Source organism: Leptinotarsa decemlineata, unplaced genomic scaffold (genome assembly GCF_025532065.1).
Source record: "Leptinotarsa decemlineata unplaced genomic scaffold, Ldec_3_MD MMD2_tig00000133_RagTag_RagTag, whole genome shotgun sequence".
Classification (NCBI taxonomy): domain Eukaryota; kingdom Metazoa; phylum Arthropoda; class Insecta; order Coleoptera; family Chrysomelidae; genus Leptinotarsa; species Leptinotarsa decemlineata.
In genome coordinates this window covers 4,445,010-4,467,902 of record NW_027412542.1, presented here as the reverse complement: position 1 = coordinate 4,467,902, position 22,893 = coordinate 4,445,010, and the positions used below count along the sequence as shown (strand labels likewise).

Here is a 22,893-nt window from a genome sequence, read left to right as displayed (position 1 = left end):
TATAACTCGATACACTTTGAACTACATGTTTTCAGAAGTATTTTGTTTGAAGGGATACATCTCATAGCGATAGTGTATTTCCAATTGAAAATGAAAAGATTCCACAGCAAAAAATTAACGTATATCGTAACAAACTAACTAATACCCACCGATTTCAGTTCTTGTCTGGATGTGAAGCAACAGAGATTACTGACTCAAAATCTTGATTTCAATCCCTTATAACTGAAAATTGTCGGTTTCAAAGAATTAGAAGCCAATAATATGTTGTAATTCCTGTTATGAATCGTTTAGGTTGTCCTAGACACGTGAATCGTCTCCGCAATTGACCCAGTCTCCACCGTTGAGCAAAAAGGATAAATATGATGGGTAGCTAGCCGAAGTTGAAGGGGCGATGTGAGGATCTGAACATGTGTAGGGTCTTATATATTAAATGCAACGCGTTTAGGTTCTGGTATCATTTAGTTACCCATTTTGCATTTAGTTGCCTGTTTACAAAAAATCGAACTTTCATTCCGCGTTCGATGTCAAAACTGGCTTTACCACAGACCATCGTTGGGACCCCATTGAACTTTGGTATTCATGGTTCGAGTTTTCTGTCCGATAGGTGGCGTCTTCATAGAAGGAGATGTCATCACCATTTCTTATACATAGAATGGAAGAAATATTTATAAGTTTTGCTATACAATATATAGCTTTCTCAAGCGGTTTCATTGCAGTTGTATTACACTTAACTACAAAAACTAAGACTAAACAGAAATATTTGAATTGTGAAAAATTAATCTGATAATTTTTTTCAGCTGGATGGTGACCAAGCAGATGTTGACGATGAAGAACCCGATTTTTATGCCCAAGCACCACTTCCCGGTTAAAACCACTCCGTTAGAAACGAAGTCTTATTGAACCTGTTGCAATAATATTTTCAGCAGTTATGCGTGCCCACTTGATATAAAATATATTGTCGAGTTTTAATTTTATGTTACTATAAAAAGTTTTCATTTTTTCTGTAAAACATTTCGAACCTTTAATATTGCTCTCTTATGGATATATAATAAAAATATGACATTCAATTATACATAATGGCGAGAAGTAACGTTATTATTTCCGTTAATGTGAGAAATGAAATATAAAAAACATTGATATCTGAAATCACTTGAAGTAACGTCTGAAAGTCATCTATCGAAAAAAAATATATATTTTTTTATTATTATTACAAAAATTTCTCCAAGATATTCGTTATGTAAACACCATTCACTTTTCTTAAAAATTTCACACATCCTCTTTAATAAAACCAACTACCTATGTAATTCTTACTGCAATATAATCAATTAACTACTTTTAAAGGATGTGAGTTTTCAGTAGTGTTCGCCACTTAAAACTGACACCTTCACTTTCCAAGTATTCATCGATAGAACACTCAGTACAGGTAGTATATTGATTATACTACAATATTCATCATCAATTAAAACCACCAAGTTTTCTTTTTTTTTTCTTATATCGATGCCAAAACTCATGTATGTGATTCTGTGATAGATATTCCTTGAAAGTGTGTTGAGAATAATAACGTTAGTGTCCTAAAAGAAATCGATAGAACTTTTCTCAAATGTTGAAGCAATTTTCACAATATTTTAAAGTAAAAACTCAATCATCCTCTATCAACGTTGGGATAGCATTGGACGATTTACATGAATTTATAAGACTTGGTAGAGAATTGGAACAAAGTTGTAGTATGTTATTCCCAATATAATTTACATGGCTATAATTCTGTTTTTTTTTTGTTCAAAAACAATAAAGTTATATAAAGAAATAACAAGGTATCCATTGCATATAAAAAATTTTTGAGTTGGGATTACAAGTTAGTTTATAGTTTTGAAATTTCATATACAGTGTCATCCACAATAAAGTATGCACCACATGGCAAATTTTTTTATTAAGGGATTTTCGACAAAAAGTTATTCTTGGTGAAAGGTCGTGCATCCCCTAAAACTAAACATGCACCAACAAAATACAGTACATTACGTAATATACAAGGAACCTTCAAATATTTGATTTTGTAACAAGAGTAAAGTACTCTTATTTTGAAAAATCACGGGAAATGTTATTTACAAAAGTTGTTCAGCATTGAAAAATATATCTAGGTTTGAAGTTATGGCCATCTGAGTGAAGTTTTATTTTTTTAACCCTTTTTTTTAAATGGGGACTACGAAAAAAAAATTGCTAAAACGTTAAATAGACAGCATTATGTATACGACGGTTTATTTTAAAAGCCTGTAATATTACAAATTACACAACTATGGTGTTAACCACGGTCAATTGTTTTGAAAAGTATATTAATTTTCAAAGTTTTTGGTGCAAAGTTATTTTTATTGTTTGTCAACACCGAAAATTACTCAGTAATTATACAGTATTGTAACAGGAACTTAATATTCAATTATATCATATCAAAATGAAACATCAAAATAAAATCAGCATTTTGGAACAAACTCATTGATTTTCTGGAGATTCAAATCAAAACACTTATTTTGGACAAGAAAATCTCCAGGAAATCAATGAGTTTGTTCAGAAATACCTATTTTATTTTGATGTTTTGTGATTTGATATTATTGAGTATCAAGTTTTTGTTACAATACTGTATAATTTCGGTCATAACAAAAAATAAAAATAACTTTGCACCAAAAACTTCCAAAATTAATTTACTTTTCATAAAAATTGACCGTGGTTAACATAACAGTTGTGCGATTTGTAATATTACAGGCTTTTACAGGCCTGTAATATTACAGGCCATGACTTCAAATCTAGATGTATTTTTAATGCTAAACAACTTTAAACATTTCCCGAGAGTTTTCAAAATGAGAGTACTTTACTCTTGTCACAAAATCAAATATTTGAAGGTTCCTCGTATATTACGTGTATTGTACTGTATTTTGTTGGTGCATGTTAAGTTTTAGGGGATGCACAAACTGTTATCAAGAATAACTTTTTGTCGAAAAACCCTTAATAAATAAATTTCCCATTTGGTGCATACTTTGGGGATGACACTGTATCTGTCTGTTCAAACTAGCAAATAATTTTATATTATCATTAACATCTTGCTTACTATGCCCTCTATTATAACTCCGGCTCCAATTTCCTCAATACAAATTTGTTAATTCATCTTTCTCATTAGTTTTATTAGGAGAAAAGGAGTATGAATTTTAAAATTGACTTTTTTGATAGGGGAACGTTGAAAACATTTTAATGCCTTGCACGTTTCTATTTGATCTACAGTTTTAATTCATCTAGTTTTCAAATATTTAGTTATATCAGATCAACTCTTGCCGGCTCTGTGGTTTCACGGTGAGATGTGTTATCATGGCAAATTTTCATAACCTGTGTAGTCAAAAGCTTGGCAAATTTTGATACAGATTTTAATATTTCTTCAAAAAATTTATGTGAAAATTCATGAAAAAAGGAATTTTTATTATTCAATCGACTATGGAGTCTAGCAGATTTGGAGAACATACTGAAGAAACTTTTTTCAAATGTACCGAGTCACAAAAAATGTTTGTGGGAGAGAGGTACGGAGAGCATATATGAAATGTCTGATAAAAATACCAAATCCTTGCGTGTCATGTGACTGACACTTATTACGAAGTGGGAGTCGTAAGAATGAATTTTTTTTAATATTTTCAACATTTTCAATACATTCCACATGTTTGAAATGTAACACTATTATTACCAGAACTATAATTACTTCCACTTTTACAAAAAAAATTGTTTTAGCATGAAATATTGCCATATGTTGAATTAAAGTTTTCCATTAACTAGTATTCTAATCCTGTACATGAAAATTAGAATTGGTACTCATTTTTAATAGTGAAATTTGCCAGTAAAATATGAATATGTTCTTGACATTCTTTTAAGGAATGTTGTTATCATATCAAATCTATTTTCAGGTTGTTTTGAATCAATCTAAATTGCAAATATATGAAATATACAAAAATCAAGTTAGATATGTATGTAAAAAAGAAATATTGTAAATAATCCAAGTTTACTTACTAAATTGTTACAGATATAATCAAATTTGAATTATTCAAATAACAATAACAGAATGTATTCATCAAAGTAAACATAAAAACTAGGATTATACCTTTGAACAGTAAATAAACAAATACAACCTTATGAAGTTAATTACTTATACTAATGTATTATAACATTTTTAAACAAGTATTTTAATATTAACAATGAAATAAAAGTTTTCATAGTAATTACATCATGAAAAATGCAGTTTTTACAGCTTTCTTATACAAACTTGAAGATTTCATTTATTAACATATTGTGAACTTCATCATATGTAAACATATCACAAAAATGTAAATGTAATAAATTAATAATAAAAATAAATTATGAATACACCCAATTTATTACACATACATTTTTGTGATTTTGTTTTATTTTAAGAAAATACTTCATTAATGGTTTAAAAAAAGAAAAGTATGACCCAAAATATTAAGTTATTGAAATAAATTCATATTCACTCATAATTTATATAGGTAGATAAAAATATAGAATTTACTTGTATAGTTTTTATTTTTCTGATAAGGAATATGACAGCAACTACCTTTTATGTAGGTATTGTTCTCAGAGTATTTTTAATATTTTTTTGTTAAAATCTTATGAAGCCTTAGATAGGCCATACTCCTTTTTTCTGAAGAAAGTCAAGATTTTGATATGGAGTTGAGATTTCTATAAAAAAAATCAAGATCTCTAGAAATAATTTGTGATAGAACATAAAGTGTGACCCTCGTAGGGCTTCAAAAAATCTCAACAGATATGTATAATGTATAATTGAAACTAGTGAAAAATAAGTGAAAAGGGCGTGGAGTAATGTTTGTAGTCATGGAAAACTCTCAATCTTGGATTATGAAGATGCATTTTATTTGAAGCATATTTTGAATCATGTGATATAAACAAACAACAAGTGAAAGATAAAGATTTATGGGTGCCTTATATACAGTATGTACAAAAAATAATCGAAATCATTTGAAAGTCAAAGTATTGGAGGATGTAAATATACATACCCAATTATTATTGAATACATTTTTTCCTTCTATTTCCTCCTCATTAAAAATTTATTTTTGAATAAAATTTTTCCTTCTATTTCCTCCTCATTAAAAATATTTGTGATTTTCGTTAAATCAGTTTTCTTCAACATTTCAATGTACGTAGAATTTTCCTTACTAATCCTATCAAATACCACTATAAAGTTCGTCCTATTTGAACTCTACAATTTACTTCTTTAAAAAAATCAGTGGGCACATCTTGAACTGATAGCAATAATAGTTACAGGTTTTAGAAAATTCTACTATTGAACAACTTGAAACAATCAAAAAGTAGAAATAGTTTATGAATAAAGAAGTGATAAAATATCTTTGCGACTGAGTCAAATGAGTTATTTCTGAATAAAGAAGTTATTGTACCTCAAATACTAAATTATTTGGCACTACCATTTTTTGAATTTGAAATTTCTTATACATATCAATTTTCGTTTCAAGCTTCCAACAAAACATAGCATACTATCCTCTGACTTGGTTAGCAAAGTATTTTTCAAAAACAGTACCTATTCAATAATGTTGTAAATTTGGAATCACCTAGGATTTCCACTCTGAATTCTCATACTTTGAATTCACAGTTGTTTGTGGGTCCACTTTGCGATCACACTTCATCATCGTCAATCATCCCAATCTTTCAACAACTGTAATTATTATTATAGAAACTCTAGGGTGCTCATCTATTAGATTTAAATTCACCATTTACATAGAAATACTTTTATACAAGGTATTGCTTCTGAAGATCATACTTGACAAATAAATATAGATTTTACCTTAAAAACAAAAGTGAATCTTTTAGAAACTCTTGTCCTCAATTTCCTTCATGGTCATCAGTGGTAATCAGAGTAGATATTAGTGATAAATGAAATATCAGTATTATTGTTAACGTTTACATCATGGAAAGTAATAAAAACTTGATGATTCTCCTGAAGTCGTAGTTTTATTTCAAATACATAATCCGCTTGAACTTTTGAACCAACACCAGACAGCACTGTTTCCACCAGCCAGGTCCCATTAGTGGTGCTAGACTGACCACTGAACTGTCATAAAAAACAAGCCTGATACTGAAGGCAGTGACAACCCCCCCTACTAAGACGTCATCTATTGGAGCGACAGAAGACTCAATCCTTGAATATCAAAGATTAATGAGGCTCTCCAAGGTGGTCACTTACAGAGCCAAGCTTCGACATCAACAGCCAAACGAGATTATTTGTCCTCTGACTTTCACTGCAAGGCAGCTATATGAACATGTGATGTAACAGCGATGTCTCATCAGTGGTTGGTTAGTGAAGTGTAAGTAACACCAAAATATAACTAATATATTTTCCAAATTTCCTGCTTTTTCGACTCCGAACGTTCGCCGTTTCAATTTTTCAAATAATTTGTCCCAAGTGGGTATCTTGAGATGAAATTTGTTAAATCGAAACATCCTAAATTTACATCTGGAGTCATTTGAGAAAAGATTCATCCTTATCAATTTAACAATGTTCACACTTTTATCTTTACTGACAACAGTAGCTTCCTTCATTTCTGCAATGAATTTTATACAACAGTAGTTACAAAACTAAATTAGGTAAGTATTGATAATAATTCTAGGTAAGTTAGTAAATTTTAAACAATAATAGCTGGTTTATGAAACAATATATGCTGATAACTAAACCTAATAACTAAACTAGTAATTAAGAATACTTATACCTGAGAAAAGTGCCCAGTTTATGTACATGTTAACATATCCACAATTATCCTTCATTTGATATTTTACTTTACTACTGAAAAAAATTTCATATAAACAAGAAAAATGTACTTTTTCATTCATTTCTCCAACATTATAATAAGTACAAATTTGAAATCATTTTTGAAATTTCTGGGAACAATACATGCTAGCCATCGTAAAAGTGTGACGCAATATCAAACCAACTTGCATGCTATGTGTAGGAACAAAAACTCAAGTTTGTATTTCTACTACTTAGTTTTTTCTCTGCCGCGCTGTTTATGTAATCTGTTTCAGTTGAATGTAATCACTAATCTAATAGTATAGAACTCCTGTGAATTGACATCTGGCACAAATTGAATCATTCCTTTCTGGCGTTTTTGAATACACGCTTGAATAAGATTAAACCCAAGAAAACACCAATGGTAATTTCTTGTTTCTTTTCTCATTAGTCAATGAAGAGAAATATATTTTGCGGTACTACTAGAAGTGGTGATATTAAAAAACGAATCAATACAGTTTATTGTATGATTTTCACTATAAGGGTTTTACAAAAACCCCGACACGTGTTTCTCTATACAATAGCTTCTTTAAGCATAAACTGCTTAAAGAAGCTATTGTATAGCGAAACACGTGTCGTGGTTTTTGTAAAACCCTTATAGTGAAAATCATACAATAAACTGTATTGAATAATTTTTTTTCTATTGTTTAATTACTTAGATGCATGATGAGTTCACCGATGGATCCGATAGATTCACCCATTGGCCCATTCAAATCGTTAGTGCGTTTTTAATGATTAAAGCAATCCAATCTGTTGAATTTACAAAATCACCTTTGTGTCATAGAAATAAAATATAGTTGTCTTTCCTATTTTATGCTTCAAGATTTTCAGGTGACCGTTACGTCACTTTCTAAAGAGAAAGAGAATTATAAAATGTCAGAAATTTTAGCCACTATGTTTGTGACGGCGTGGAGGGGAAAATATCGGTGGACCCATCGATGAATTTAGAAACTCGATTATCAATTATCTTTTTTTTGTTAGTATCACAGATTAAGAATTCCGTTATAAATGACCAGGCAATCTGATCTGCATGAAAATTTGAAAGAATATTAAGTGTAGAGGCTGCTATTTGAAATGTATCTCAAAATTGTTTTTTTGAGCGAACAGAGTGCATTTGGGAATTGGAGCGTCAGTGGCATTTGGGATCCAATTACCGGGAAACCAGGATGCCCACAATAATCGATCCATTTTTACTTCACCAAAACATCCCTACTTTTCCATTGGTTCGACATCAAATTGTTATGAATTTATCTTCCACTTCAATAACAATATTGTCATCAAAATGGAAGCATTTATGCATGACCCTTCAAAGTAGAAGTGTGAACGCTGCCATTGTGGCAACTTTCCTGTCGTGAAAGGTAAAGTAAAAGTTTGGATGAGTATGTTTGTACTATTTTTCAAACTACAAAAAACAATGCAATTTCTCATTATCCTGTCTTTGAAAAGAAAGGATTCCTGGCAGTGTTGCCGCTTGTCTTCCACCAGGACTAGTTACTGAAGTTGGCGGTGCAAACACAAAGTAGTAAACAGAATATAAAAAGTTGTCACGTCAAGAAGACAATGACGTCACAAGATGACAAGTTACGGCGATGCCAACATGTGCACTATTTCGAACTTTCAAATTTTTTTGTACTGTTGAAATGTTTTATTGCTATTATCCTTACTTACTTTCAGTATTTTTCGACAATGCTTTAGGCATATTGAATATACGCAGGTCTTATCAAAAGAAATGATCAGTTCTGAAAAGAAAAGAAAGACTGACAGTTTTCGAGTTTTTTTCGATTCGGCAACGTCTGAAATTTCACTATCAGTTGAACAACTTACAAAATAAAATGTTACTAGTTTCATTGCTGTTGAACGCATTTCAGTGAGAATTTTAACGTTGTTATGTTGGATATACAAAATTACCAAAAATGACGTCATTCTCTTCTTAACGTGAACAGCCTATAATTGTTTACTATTCTGTGGTGTGGATACTGTCAATGTTTGATCGACAGGATATCGTGAAAAATGACCTAATATGTAAGGTAGCAAATAATATAACTGATATATGAAATTCTTCAAAATATGCTTCATTTATGATAATGATCATAAAAAGTAGCTTAATATTAAGTTATATCACCCTTTCATTGATTTCTTATATTGAGTGTGAGTCTGAATGTTTAAATTTGGAAATTTCTATCATAAGGAAGGTTGAACATGAAGGATTCCATCGAAATGTCTTGTGGCTCATCGAAAGCCCCTTAACAAAGGACTTGAAGACACTTTTGGTAGATTCCAAATGCACATTTGTGCTCAGGCAAGATATTCCTAATGGCATGTTTGTCAATCCTGATGAAATCGCGGAACTGTCTAGAAAAGGAAAGCTTGTATCATACATAGATGGTAGTGTCGATATAGAGGCTCCAGCTCACGAAGCCAAGAGTCACATTCTCTATATATATTTGAGTAGCACTGGTATTGAAAAAACATCCATTGCAATACCGATTCACTTGAGATATCAAAGGAGCCAAATATCAGGAAGGTATGCAAAAGTTATGATGTTAAAGCCTAGCCTCCTTTCGTGGTGCCCTGGTTCACTGAACAAAGTTTGTGGAAAAGGTTTGAAAGTAGAGGCACCTTGTGATAACAGTGGCAAAAATGTGTGTATTTGGAAAAACCTCACCTACCAAGCTCTGTTTGATGAAGTGGAGTTATATGTACCTGTGGGTGACTTAGATGATTACCCATTAGTTTCCATTTTGACATTACTTCTAGGATGTGCTGGATGTATCTATACTTTATCAGTATTATCTACAACTCCTTTGTGATCCTTCAATAAAATTAATGAATAGATTTGAAAAGTGTTTTGATATGATTCTATATATTTCATTTATCTAAAAACAGGTTCATTTCTTGTTTGTACATTGATTAATCATCATTAAATTCAAAAGACCTGGCATTTATTGTAACACATTTAACCCTAATGAATAATAATAATTGAATAAAACTGGCTGATACTTATTAGTTTTCTCAAGCAAGTAAGTATTTTTAGATTGGAACATTTTATATTAAAAACATTCATTGGATGAAGAGAGCAGTTTCCTTACTTAGTTGATGAAATGTGCGTCAATATTGCTGTTCTGATGATTAGGAAAACGGCTTGTTTTGGGAATACTGTCAGTGTTTTTCTAATCATTTCTTGAAATGAACACCATGCTCCTTTAGTTTGCATAAAACCATACAACTTTTTAAAAAAATTCAATAGAAGTTCGTTTTTCCATGAGTTTTATAATTTTTGAGATAATTCCAGTAGAAACATAGACCAAATCTTAATGAACATTTAGTTTGTGTTTAAATTGCAATGAATGAAGGACAATTTGATATTATATGCACAAACCAAATACAAAATAAATCCAGATCCCACATATGAAACTAACATTCTTTTGCTAACTGAAACACCCAGATCACGACCGTATAAAAAAAATGATATATGAGCTGAATCTGAAAAATAAGCCAACTCACAAATCAAGAACTTCGAAAAATTGGAAGCGGTAATCACCAAAAATACATTTGAAATAAAGAAGGAGATAAAATCAATCAATACTGCCATAAACGACAGATTACAAAAACTGGAAGAAACATGTCAAATTAGAGGATAGGCTTACAGCCAGAGAACGTCAGAATCGAAGATAGAAGATTTGTCATTTTTGGGATTTAAACAGATAAGAATAATGTCTTGAGTAAAACGCTAGAAAAACTAAATTACATTTTTGCTAACAATCTAACAGCAAAAGACATTGATATTGATAATATTGCATCATGTAGTTTTTTATCACTATCAGTGTTAGGATGGCCATAACACATACAAGCAATTTTCACATTGCTTTCATGTTGCCGCTGTTTATTCACATTTGTACTTTTTATGTATACGTAATGTTTTTTTTCCTGTGAATATTCTCTATTTCATTATATCTAATAGCTATTCATATCTACACTTTCGCTTCTAGACACACATCAATGCTTTCAGGTAGAAATTTGTGAAAAAGTTTTCCGTTGAAAGTTCCCGTGAACTTGAAACAGTACCTACCTTTGTTACTATCAAGCCAGATTTTGCTTGATATTCAGAGGACTGTTGTTAAGAGTCACAATAAAGTCATCTACCTTAGATTTCTATGTGTCAAAAATTGCAATACATCATCTACATATCTGATCAAAGTCCGTTAAATTCCTATTTTGTTTTCAATTTGAATAGGCAGTTATGTTGGCTAGTCAGAAGAAGAAAAGTCACTACACTCATACTGGCTGTTAGAACTGAGAAGTGAAGCACTAGAAATATTTCATAACGTTCATGAGAATAGCCACAAAGATAATCAGAGGATCATGTAAACTCTCCAAATGCAGTACTGAAAACAATTTTTGAAATAAGTATACTACAACCAACTACTTATAAAAACTACAGGAGACCCATTGGGGTATGTAACTCCTGAGATAGAATATGTAACTTTGCACAAATCTTGAAAATTAAAATTATTGATTTTTTTCTGTCACAGACTTCAACAATTTCCTATCGCGGTGTAACAAATAAAATAAAATGAAGCAAGCCGTAATAAGAATCAACTTTTATTTGCCAATACGAAGATTGCATAAGTTAGCAACAGGTTTAGTATAATTCTCTTTTTTTTTTTCTTGACAATCTTTATGGCATCTTTCTCAGGACAGATTTCTTTAATTCTGCCTCAACATCCCTTGGATTCTAGGAGTCTCTTCTTTAGTCAGCACTGTATGTCATACTTCAATAGGATTACTCCTATCATACCATTTCTGTCTTTTTTTTTTCAAAATCAGATTTCACATCACGAAGTCTTCTCGTCAAAAAATAGCTTGGATTAACATAGTTGAGGATATATTGATATTCAGTCAACAGTTTAGCTAACAACCAGGTGTTATCTTTTTACGTTGATTTCTACTATGACTGAGGATACTGTATTCAAAGTTCGTTCAAGGACCGGCCACCCATCCAAAGTATACTGCGCTAGAGTTGCTTTTCTAAAATAGCGACCGAGTTCTCATACTGACTCATTACCGATATTACGAGTTGAGTAATGTTTGTCAAGCCAAACTTTGAATGCCTGGATTATTATTTGTCACAGGAGAAAGTTTTGATTTTCGTTTCACAATTACTTTTCCATAAATTTTAATTTGATCTTTAGCTTAGTTGTATCTTAGTTTCAAATTTGATTTATCATTCTGTGAATGAGAAATCTGTGTATTATTTCCACGTTTTTTCTTTTATTTCTGTTGGTGTTATTTATGATCACTAATTATACAGTTCTTCACTTTTCTTGTAGGCATTCTTTCATTACAGTTTGAATAAGGGCTGGCGTTATAATAATTCATTATGATTTTTATTATGAAATTACCAAAGGATTGATCAAAATTTAATGAAAAAAATATTTCCCGCTATTGTACCATATGGCTAATTAAACATACTTAAATAATTATTATACATAACGAAATTGATAATTACAAAAATTCCGATTTCAGTCTTTTCACTTTCACTCTCTTATTTGGTCTCTGCTGATCATCTATGACTTTTTTATGGATGGAACCAAAATTTTCCACCACTTCCCTTTTATGGCTATGGTCTTGTCTTATATGAACAGCTATGTCTGAGATATCAGAAAAAGCCTTATCACATTTGCTACATGCAAATGGTAAGATATTAAATTTTTCTGAATGCTCTTTTTCATGGTCTTGGAGGTCTTTTGAATTTTCAAACTTCATTTTGCATATTACGCACAGTACCATCTTATGGAAAACCTGGAAAAATCATATTTGGTTACTGTTAACTAATTTCCTACACAAACCTGATAAATGGTCAATGCTGACTGAAAAAGACTTTTTTTTACAGTAAGGTTTCTACACTTTTAATACTTATAGATAGATAGGTTTTTATATTGACCATTTTTACAAAGCGTCTCTTAACAACATTAAAATTGTGGACAGCAAAAATAGATATATTGCTGATTATTAAAATTATTTTAAAGTAGGCCTATTTTGAGGCTAAAGACAAATCGTACTAATAAAATGATATCGAAAAATTGTATGACTACTAAAATCGTTGTGTCGTCCTCGAAAGCAATTGTATTCAAGAATTAATTTTTTTTTTTAGAATTCTCAGATCAAAATGATATGGGATTTCAAGTCAGCAGACCGGTAACAAATGGAGATGACTTGAAAAAACAATATTGAAAATATATCAGAATATTACCTGATAATGTTTGCTCAGACTGCCTCCATACTGGAACACTTGCTTGCATAATTCACATTCATAGAAAGCATTGAAATCACCCTTATTATGAGCAGATTTGAGATGTTCTGTCAGGTACTGTCGTCTATCAAATCCAGAGCCACAAATGTCGCAAGCTACTGCATGCGTTATATAATGATCCATAGTATCACTTCTATTGTCAAATACCAATTCACAAACAGGGCAATACAAGTACTTGCTAATTTGCATAGAGTATTTACATTTGTACTGTGCAACATAACTTCTTGCAATGTGCATTGTTTCATAATGAGATTTTAAACAATTGAGACAACCATACTGCATCTGACAGGCTTCACAAGTATATGTATTTATAACTAAATTGTCTTGACTACAACAGAGATTTAACTGTAATGAAGCAACAGAATTTTCGTTATGAATGGAACTTTCATCTTGACTGTCCTCTTGTTCCTCTAATTTTTCACCTTCGATCTGTAGAATGATAGTTTCCTGAAAGATACAAAATTAGCAGTGTTTTGAAATATAATTTGAAGTCTCAAAACAATTCTTCAGTTTGAAAGGTATTTTTTTTCATAGAAGTCTGAACAGGAAGAGTAAGGTTTGTATTTTAATTACAGTATATCTATGGGAACTCCTTTTACCTTAGCTCAGACAAGCCTCTAGAGAATTTTAAGATTTATTTGTATATTTCAAAGGAACAGTTGGTTGGCAGTAAAAAAAGCTTGAAAACGATTTGGAATTTACATAAAGTTACAGAAAATCTGCAATTATATTGTGTTCATGAATTAACGATGATAGAAGAGCTATATATATATGTAAAGTAATACATCAAATTGGTACAACACTGGTCTAACTGTAAGAATTTTAAATACTACGAAACATATTTGAAACATAATTTCAACAGAGTTTAAAATATACTTAATATTGAAACTATAGACACATATATACTATTAGCAAAGCTCAAATGTAATGGTTTTGATGGTATAGTATATAATTGGTTTTGTAATTATGAATAATATAATGATAGAAAACAAAGAGTGAGAGTTGATGATTTGTTATCTGATAAAAGTTATGTTGGACTAGGCGTTCCTCAAGAAAGTGTTTTAGGTCCTCTGTTATTGAATGACATTAAATTGTTTGTGGATTTATCAACTTGTTTACAGAAGACACAGTGCTGGCCTGCAGCGATTCTAATCTCGAAAATGCTGTTAACAAAATGTCTAGTGTCTTGTACAGTTAAATGATTATCTGAGATTCAATAAACTATCCAACACAAGCAGCTTTTCCAATCACGAGGACTGTGATAGTCTTCTAAAGGCACGTTTCACCAACTTATCTTCTAATGACGCCAAGTAATCTTCATCTCCTGAAGACGCCAACTTGGTTGGTGAAACACCGGTCGAGGAGAGTACTGCAGTTCTGGTGATAGAGAAAAGTGCTTGTTTTGGAGATATTCTACGCCAGAAATTCCAGTTTTACCTTTTATTATTAATAAATCATATTCAAATGTTTTAAAAACGAAAGCCATGATTGTAACCTCATGTCGGAGATGTCACCGTATCAGTTCAAAGAACAATGATCTGTCAATCAATAATGACTATATCGAATTTGTCACTTGTGTCAAATATCTAGGTTTTCAATTGGATAATAGCTTACTATTCAACCAACATTTTGAATGTATCTAAAAAACTGTATAAAAAGTTATACTTTTTATCACGACTCGTTTATAATATTTTTCTTGAAACGAGAAATACCGTTTATAGAAGTATTATTCATCTTCATTTTGACTAGGATAATTGTAATTCAAATAAATTAGGCTACAGAAAAATTAGAATCGAGGAATGCAAAAAACTTTAAGATGTAATCATTATCCACCAATGTAGTTCCAAAATAATGTTCATCTAATCAGAAAACTTACATATTCGGAGAAAAAATGATTTGCATACATGCAGAGTTAATAATGCCAGGCATATGGTTTCTTTGTTTTTTAAAGGCTAAAATCAGTTTAATAATTTTCCTGGTTATATTAGAACTGTTTTATCCTTTATCCTTTTATATTTTACAAAACGCTTTGCAATATGGCAATGTACTGTTATGATTTCCCCATATCTTAGCGATTATGCATTTATATGAATATTACTGAGTTTTATCCCATCACCAAACTGTTATTTTATTACCTCGACACATCTTCAAGTTTAATCTTCCTTTTAAAGATGATCACTTGGTGATCGAAACACGTGTATTAAAAATAACGGTTTGGTGTTGGGATAAAACTCCAGTAATATTCATTACTACACCAAAGGTTCCAAACAGTATCTGTATCTATAGAGTAGGGAGGGTGAGTGTAAGCCCACGCACTTAGGCCACATGTGACCCATTGTACATCCTCCCAAGGAGTTGTCCTCCTAGGTCGTCGTCCATCCTGTCCTTTCCAGGAAGGTGGACAGGTCGCTGGGAGACATCTCCTTTATATCGGCAGGTGTAGGCCAAGACTCGCCGAACACACACTCTCTTATTGACGATAACTCCGGACACTAGCACAGGACATGCCTGACAGTCTCATCTTCCTGTTCACACATCCTGCATAGAGGTGTGTCCACTAGCCCCATATTATGTAGGTGTTTCCTTAGCTGACAGTGGCCAGTCAGAAATCCTACTGTAAGGCGTAGATTTTTCCTGGTCATCGCCAGATATTTCTTCGGCGCCAGCTTCCCAGGGTCGCCCAAGGTGATCCTGGCAAGATCACATCCTTTGATTTCATCCCATCTCTTTAAAGATTGATCATGGGTGTAACATTTGACTAGTTCCGCAATTGTCGAAGTCATCAGGCCGTGGGTGCCGCTTGGTCCTAAAATTCTCAGTCCAGCCGCTTCCTTGGCTAAAGAGTCGGCAATGCGATTACCTTTACTCCTTTCGTGCCCTTTAACCCACCTCAGGATAATGTTATTATCTACCGAGGCTTTGGCTAAATCTTGGTGGCACTCTAGTGCTAGCCCTGAAGTAACACGGTGTCTGTTCAAGGCTAATAGTGCTTGTCTGCTATCAGTGCAGATTGTTATGTTTTTGCCCGAAATTCTTTTCTTGGTTATTTCTTTTGTGGCGATTGAGATACCAGCCAGTTCTGTTTGGACCACGCTGGTTCCAAACAGTGCATCACAAGTATGCATTTATACGTTTACTTTTGTTTCATTTTACATGTACTTTTAGTTATTTTTATATTAGGGTTCCCATTTGAATGAATTGAATCTATCTATCTATTGTACCAATGAAAAGTGCCAAATTCTCACTGAATTGTAAGTATATTCTCATTAATTCAATCCCATATGAAGTGTGATTAATCTACCTATCACTTCACCACTTATTTTATTGCATAAAAATATTCATGTTAATAATTTGGAAAGAAAACGAAGATATTGTATGGGCTTTTGATGAATAAATAAAAACAGTTGTATCATTATACAATATAGAGCAGAATTTGCTGTATAAACAAGTAGTAGGAGAGTCCAATAGGGGATTTTGAGAAATCACCCAAGCACAGCAGATCAAAATATAGGGGATACTTTACACCCTATTGAGTAGCTTCACCAACTTTAAGCCATGCGTGTACGGCAGCCAATCAAAACAGAAAAAAAATAGATTATCTGTAGTTGTCGAGTGTGTTAGATTATTGTACAAGTTATTCACATACTGAAAAGTGTGAATTTTAAAAATGGGACTATTTGTGCGCGCCTTATCGAGATGGAAGAGTCACAAACTTGCAAAAAAAAAGCGTCAACTTTTTCATAAAAAAAAAAGGAAAGCATATTTGCCAATTTTGATAAACAGAAGTTTCAAAAATTGTTGATGAAGGTTAGGGTCTACAGTATTTCATAATAGTTATTTCTGTGTTCTTAAAAAAGTGTCACAAGCTGGCGTCACATCTGAATCCTCAGTATTTTCAGTCTTTTGAATGGGAGCTTGACAAAATTTTATTTCATCAGATTTTCAACCCATGTGTTCAGCGGCACCTACCATGAAAATCCAGAGATTAACATATGTGCATCGTTGGAGACATATCAATATCTGAAGTGGAGTATTTCCATATAACTAACTTTTTTACATTTTTGAAAACCTATAAATGCGATGAAAAGGTGAACATCATTTAACCTTTTTTCTTTCTACCATCTAATCTGCAAAAGTAAATCCCCTTTTAGCATAATGGACTCCCTTATTAATTTTAGACATATTTGAAAATTTCAATTTCAAACGTCATTTCTCCCAAATTGTCATCAAAATATACTCAGATGTTGGAACTAAAATCAGTAAACCCCACCTGTTTTTACAATATTCATGTTCAAAGGCAAAATCAGTGAAACTGGATATAGTGGTATCGTTAACAAAGGCATAAGTGGCATCTTACAATAAAATCCTTTATACTTATTTCTTGGAAATCAATTCAGATTTATGATTGAAAACACCATCTCGTTTGTGTCTATAAAATAAGTCTGAAGGATAATTTAAGGTTCATCTTATGAAAACTGGTTTGTGAAGTTAACCTTTGTTTATTTTCATTTCATCAACTTACCCCAATTTCATTATTTTCATTCATTATAGTTACAATTGGTGAGGTAAGAAAAAATGGCATCATTGGTTCGATTCTAAAAGCATTTACTTCAGAATTTAAAGGTGGTTCAGATTGTTCAATGCTCTCGATTTCTGTCCCATCTACCTGGGCAATAGTTTGTAGTACCAGTCCTTCCGGAGAAACCTCTGTTTCGACATAATCTTGAGCAGAACATTCTTGAAAGCTATCCCCGAGTTTCACCTGCGGGCTTTTACTACAGTCCTCATACACATATTCCACTAAAGGTTCTAAAGGTGACAAATCTTTATAGTCATATGTTTTCTCTTCAATCACTTCTCCTTTTTGGTTAAGGTATATTAGTTCAGGTTTAACATCTTCTTCGCCTGTTTCGTCTACAAATAAAACATAACTTTTTATGAAACAAGTATATTGTGGAAAAGTTAATGCTAGGAAAAAACATTTTAGAATTTTCATTTTCGAATTATTATATAAAAAAAGAAGAACTGTCAATAAAGGGAAAATGAATCAAATGAAATGAGAACACTTTCTCTGACAAAATGATAAATAAAAATATTTATACAGATACACTATATAATGTGAAAATAATACGTCAACAGTTGAAATATTCAAATTTACAAATGATATCCATAATGTAAACTGAAATAGATACCAATGATTGCAAACATAGTAATCGTAGGAGTAACAAAATGTTACTTGAAAGAATCACTTTTACTTTCAAACTGAACTGGAACCCAGAGCTTCAAGTTCATTAATTTGTTTTCAATGCTTCATCGCAGTGGTAGTTGATATAGTTCTTGAAAGAATTGCAGCAATTTTTATTGTGAACATGTGCCTTAAGGGCTGTTGCATTATAATCATAGATGCAGAAAATGGATCCAAACCTGAGTTTATTTTTCGCAATTTTTCTTGAAAATGCAATTCTAGTTAGAAATATGGTTATTTCCAGTTTCACCAATCACATTGAATGTTACTTAGTTGTATGATCTGAAATTAGAGATGGCATATGCTGTACAGTCCATGTTGAGTATGTATAACACCTTAAAGTGATATTTCTATTTTCTTGGTTGAATTCAATTTTTTCATATTAATTTAGATATTTAATTTTAAATTTCAATGATTATATATTTTCATTTATAAACAATGTATTTTGGCAAGCCTGCTTAATGCTAGAACGTTTTGACAATCAGTCGTTCAGTTGCCAAGTGTGAAACAAAACTACAATTATGAATACAGCAATAAAAATGAGAGAAAGCGCTGAATTGGCGCAGTGGTAGTGCGCCCGATTCACGACTAGAAGGTCGTAAGTTCGATCCTAACCTCGACCAGATATTTTTCTCGAGATAATTTATCTTGATGAAGTTGAGATGAATCTGCAACGTTACATGGCTGACGGACTTTGAATAGTCGTGACGCTCCCTAGGTGGCTCGAGGAGTTATTAACATTGCATACCCAGGACACGTGGCTAATGACCAATGTAGTCAATGCCGATCGCACCAAGAAAAAAAAGGAGAGAAGTGTAAAGTGGCTTTGACACTGTCAGAAACAGCTATTTCAAAATTGTAAACTATCCATCACTAGCTTGACAGAAATCATTCGTAACCATAACAATAATGATTAATGTTATGATTACTAATATTAAAATAACTTGAGAGAGTTTAGCAATATTTCAAGCAATTGTTAAGGTTTCAGGGGGCATGACTAGTTAAAAGAAAGGGTAAACTTGAAAACTCAGCTTAATTATAAGCATAATGGTGGTTCTCAGTAATATCCAGCTTAAAATGAAAATGTATTTTCTCATAAATAATATTTGCATCAATTTCCTTGATTGACATTTGTTGCACAAATTGAGAAAAAAAAACTGATCTCTGTATATTTCAATATTTGCAAAGGGAAGTACTTAGTTACTTCAGAAGGAACTCTTTATTCCAGTTTCAGTCTGAAAAAATAATCTCTTCATTGATAATGTTTTCTTTCTATCTGTGAAATTGAAATAAGAAATTGAAAACAAAAAAACTTTTTTCCTAAACAGATTTTATTACTTGTAGAGAAATTTTAAAGTCAGCACATATTTTGCTTCACCTCACCAATTCTAAAAACAATTCAACTTATAGATACGTTATCAGCGATATCCAAAGATATCAAGAATTTGCCTATAGGATTTATCAACTGGTGTTTGATGTGACAATTATTGATGATTCAATAATATGTACTATATGGTTATAGTTCTCACATAGTTGACTTAAATAAAATCTGCTCTTTGATCAAATTAATTATAAAAATTTAGTCAGTGAATTCGAAAGATGATGACATTTATATCATTATGTTAATCCTCAACCAACCAAAAAGTTTCCCACTCCAATATCTTATCAAAACCCCGAAAAAACAAACTGAAAAGCATATAAGGCAGACCTGGAAATTTACTTAACAGACAAATTACTGGTGCTAATATCTCCATGTGGATGGATGAGACAATAAACTAGAAAAGCCTTCAAAAGTGCGAGGAAGTCGGGCATATATGATTAATACAAAAGGTCCTTTAATGAATACAACAAAACTCTGAAAAAATTCTTGAAATATTCATGAAGAAGGCAATGGGAGAATATCAAACCAACCTAAGTATGTGCCAGGCTTTATAAGATACTCTTGAAGGGGCTTCAAGTCTTAATGAATTATCTGAAAAGAAATATGAAAGAGCACACATAAACAGGAATAGACATAATGGAGCTCTTCCGAGTTCACTTCCTCTGGCCAGAAATTATAAATCTAACAAAGAATTCCTGGACAAATTCTGAATTGGAAGCCCTTAAAGGAACTAAGGAGAATTAGTTGGTGGCAAAGAAAGTGATAGATTTCGATAAGATTAATTTGCCGTAAACCTATGTCGTCGGGGCCATATGGCATTCATTAAGTAATGCTGTCAAAAGAACAAGAACTCCTACTTGAAAAATAATGTGTAATCCCTAGAGCAGGTTTGACTTCAGGATATATACAAAAAAAACATGGAGTTTGATTAAGGCTACCTTCATTTCAAAACCTGAAAATCAATCAGTCTCATATTATTTGCATTAAAAGCATTACAATTAACAGGAATTTTAGGAACACAGCACGGGCAACCCGACTACTGCATTGAGATCAATAGACGTAGTGGTCAGGTATGTTAACAGAAACGGCTTTGAAATAATCGAGAAGATTTGAAATCGTTGAGTTCGATTTTTCTACTCTGGTATCTTCACTACACAAAATATAAAAAAAAACGTATGACTGTTTTTGGTTTAACTCTATGAAGTTTACATGTACTCGCATTTTATTTTTCATACGACATTTCGTTTACTTAGGGTCACTCACCCTCATCATTTTTTTTAAATACAGACCTGCATTTTATACAACAAATTTTGATGATTCTCTCAATCCTCCATTCATCAACGCATAACAAATTGAAATAATAAATTCTTTTTTGTGTAGTGTTTTTCCATTCAGAAAAATAATATTACAATATTATGAGTTTAGTATTGATTTTCAATATTTCAGATACAATCTCGGGTACAATGGACTGAATAAAAATGAAAGAAACAGGTAGGTAACTTCATTCACATGATGATAACATGTTGTCTAATAAACGAGTTACGATTTTTTTTAAATTTCAGAGTTGAATAATAAATTAAAGGTTCAACATTTTTTCAAGCACAATTGATTTTTGAATATTTATTAAAGGCTTAAAATTCGGTTGTTCACTTAATAATTACAAATCAAATTTCAGATACAATATTAGTAATAATGATATTTTTTGGAGTGGAACGTTCTGTAAAAATTATAAGTGGTACATAGGTAAATGCAGGATTGAGTGCAGTATCAATTTTTGAAAAAAAATGATGAGGGGGTCCAAAGTAAACGAAACGTCGTATGGAAAATAAAATGAGTACATACTGTAGCCTTCATGAAGTTAACTCCAAAATGTTTATACATTTTTTACTCATTCCATCCACCATAGCCCCTCAGACACAATTCCTGGATGCGCCCCTGTAAAACAACATCCATTTTTGACCTCTTTCATGGACGAAAAACAGATAACTAGATAAAGCCTTCAACATAAAGTACAATACTGATCTAATCATAATTTTGTATAAAAAATGCGCTTTGAACGATATGAACTATAAATTTATTCAACTTCCCTGATCTTTTATGAAAATGACAACTTACGTGCGTTATCCATTTCATTATCTTCTTGTTTTGTACAGGGCTTGAAATCAATATAATTTTTCTCCATTGTCAAAAATTTTAGTATTTCTCATTTTAATTGAAACATCAAAAATATTTGAAATTTTTGTTTTTGGGCTCTATTTCTTCGTAAGTAGTTCATCCATCCCACGTTTATCAAAATGTCAATTTATCAAAACAATTAAACACTGTTGCCTGTTACCCGGTCCTATTTCCACAACTGTCAAGAGAAAACGCTGGCTCCAAAATAACGAATGCGTTCATATTGTTATACCTATTTTTTGCTATGTTATTCAGTTCTCATGAAATCCAATTGAATCTTTGAATAGGAGGCGTACATGAACAAGATTAGTTTTTTAATTCGTCTTTTTGGTCCATTTGAGGCGTTAGTGCGTTTCGATTAGTTAATCAATCCATCAGAATTTTTTTGTTGAATTTGAGAACTCGCCGTTTTCAAATCTATAGTTAGTTCAACCGGTGCTTACACCAATCCTATTGATTCTTATTTGCCTTGAATACTTACGTTTTTTGGTCAAAAATCTTCTTCTTTTTGGAAGGTTCGTTCAGGACCACTAAATAACAAAATTGGAATCTTGCACTTCTATTAGCAACCACGAAAATATATTATGAATTTTCATTAATATCTGCCAATTACATCATATATCAAATTTCTCTCTTGAACAACAATAATAATAAAAACAATCTTTCGAAACTGTCACTGATATTCAAATTCCCACAACTGAAAGCTCCTCTTTGTGAAAAATTTGAAATAAGGGAAGTAACGATCCATTTCTTCACCAGATTTCATTTGGGATATATTTGAGCAGGCCTGAAAATTCGTAATTTTCAAATTTGTATCATGAATAAATTTACAATTCATTTTTAATTCCAAGCGTTTTCCACAGCTTCATTGGGAGTAATGTACTTGTTGAGATCAAAAAAGTTGAAAGTAAGACATATGC

At 31.8% G+C, this 22,893-nt stretch overlaps 3 protein-coding genes and 1 long non-coding RNA gene across 7 annotated transcripts in view; 2 read left to right on the top strand and 2 right to left on the bottom strand.

The window, feature by feature from the left end:
- The window catches only part of Ae2 (anion exchange protein Ae2), a 276,285-nt gene extending 270,267 nt beyond the window's left edge, over positions 1 to 6,018 (top strand). For all 4 annotated transcript variants that reach the window (XM_074172605.1, XM_074172606.1, XM_074172608.1 and 1 more), the window contains one exon: positions 798 to 6,018. In XM_074172605.1, the coding sequence (XP_074028706.1) occupies positions 798 to 869 (72 nt within the window). In that variant the 3' untranslated portion in view covers positions 870 to 6,018. The remainder of the gene's footprint in view (positions 1 to 797) is intronic.
- On the bottom strand, positions 5,285 to 7,359 carry LOC141481259 (uncharacterized). The gene is made up of 2 exons (XR_012464834.1): positions 6,783 to 7,359; positions 5,285 to 6,617 (listed from the first exon to the last, which is right to left on the bottom strand). It is a non-coding gene; the product is annotated as an uncharacterized lncRNA (long non-coding RNA).
- A 1,465-nt stretch (positions 7,360 to 8,824) lies between these two features.
- On the top strand, positions 8,825 to 9,702 carry LOC111503363 (phosphatidylinositol-glycan biosynthesis class X protein). Its single transcript, XM_023157653.2, has one exon. The coding sequence runs from the start codon at positions 8,938 to 8,940 to the stop codon at positions 9,667 to 9,669; it is 732 nt and encodes a 243-aa protein (XP_023013421.2). The 5' UTR covers positions 8,825 to 8,937; the 3' UTR covers positions 9,670 to 9,702.
- Positions 9,703 to 12,266: 2,564 nt separating this feature from the next.
- LOC111503361 (uncharacterized) lies at positions 12,267 to 22,127 on the bottom strand. Its single transcript, XM_023157652.2, has 4 exons — positions 21,914 to 22,127; positions 17,695 to 18,086; positions 13,113 to 13,619; positions 12,267 to 12,661 (listed from the first exon to the last, which is right to left on the bottom strand). The coding sequence occupies exons 1-4, from the start codon at positions 21,978 to 21,980 to the stop codon at positions 12,365 to 12,367; spliced, it is 1,263 nt and encodes a 420-aa protein (XP_023013420.2). The 5' UTR covers positions 21,981 to 22,127; the 3' UTR covers positions 12,267 to 12,364.
- Between the last annotated feature and the right edge of the window lie 766 nt (positions 22,128 to 22,893).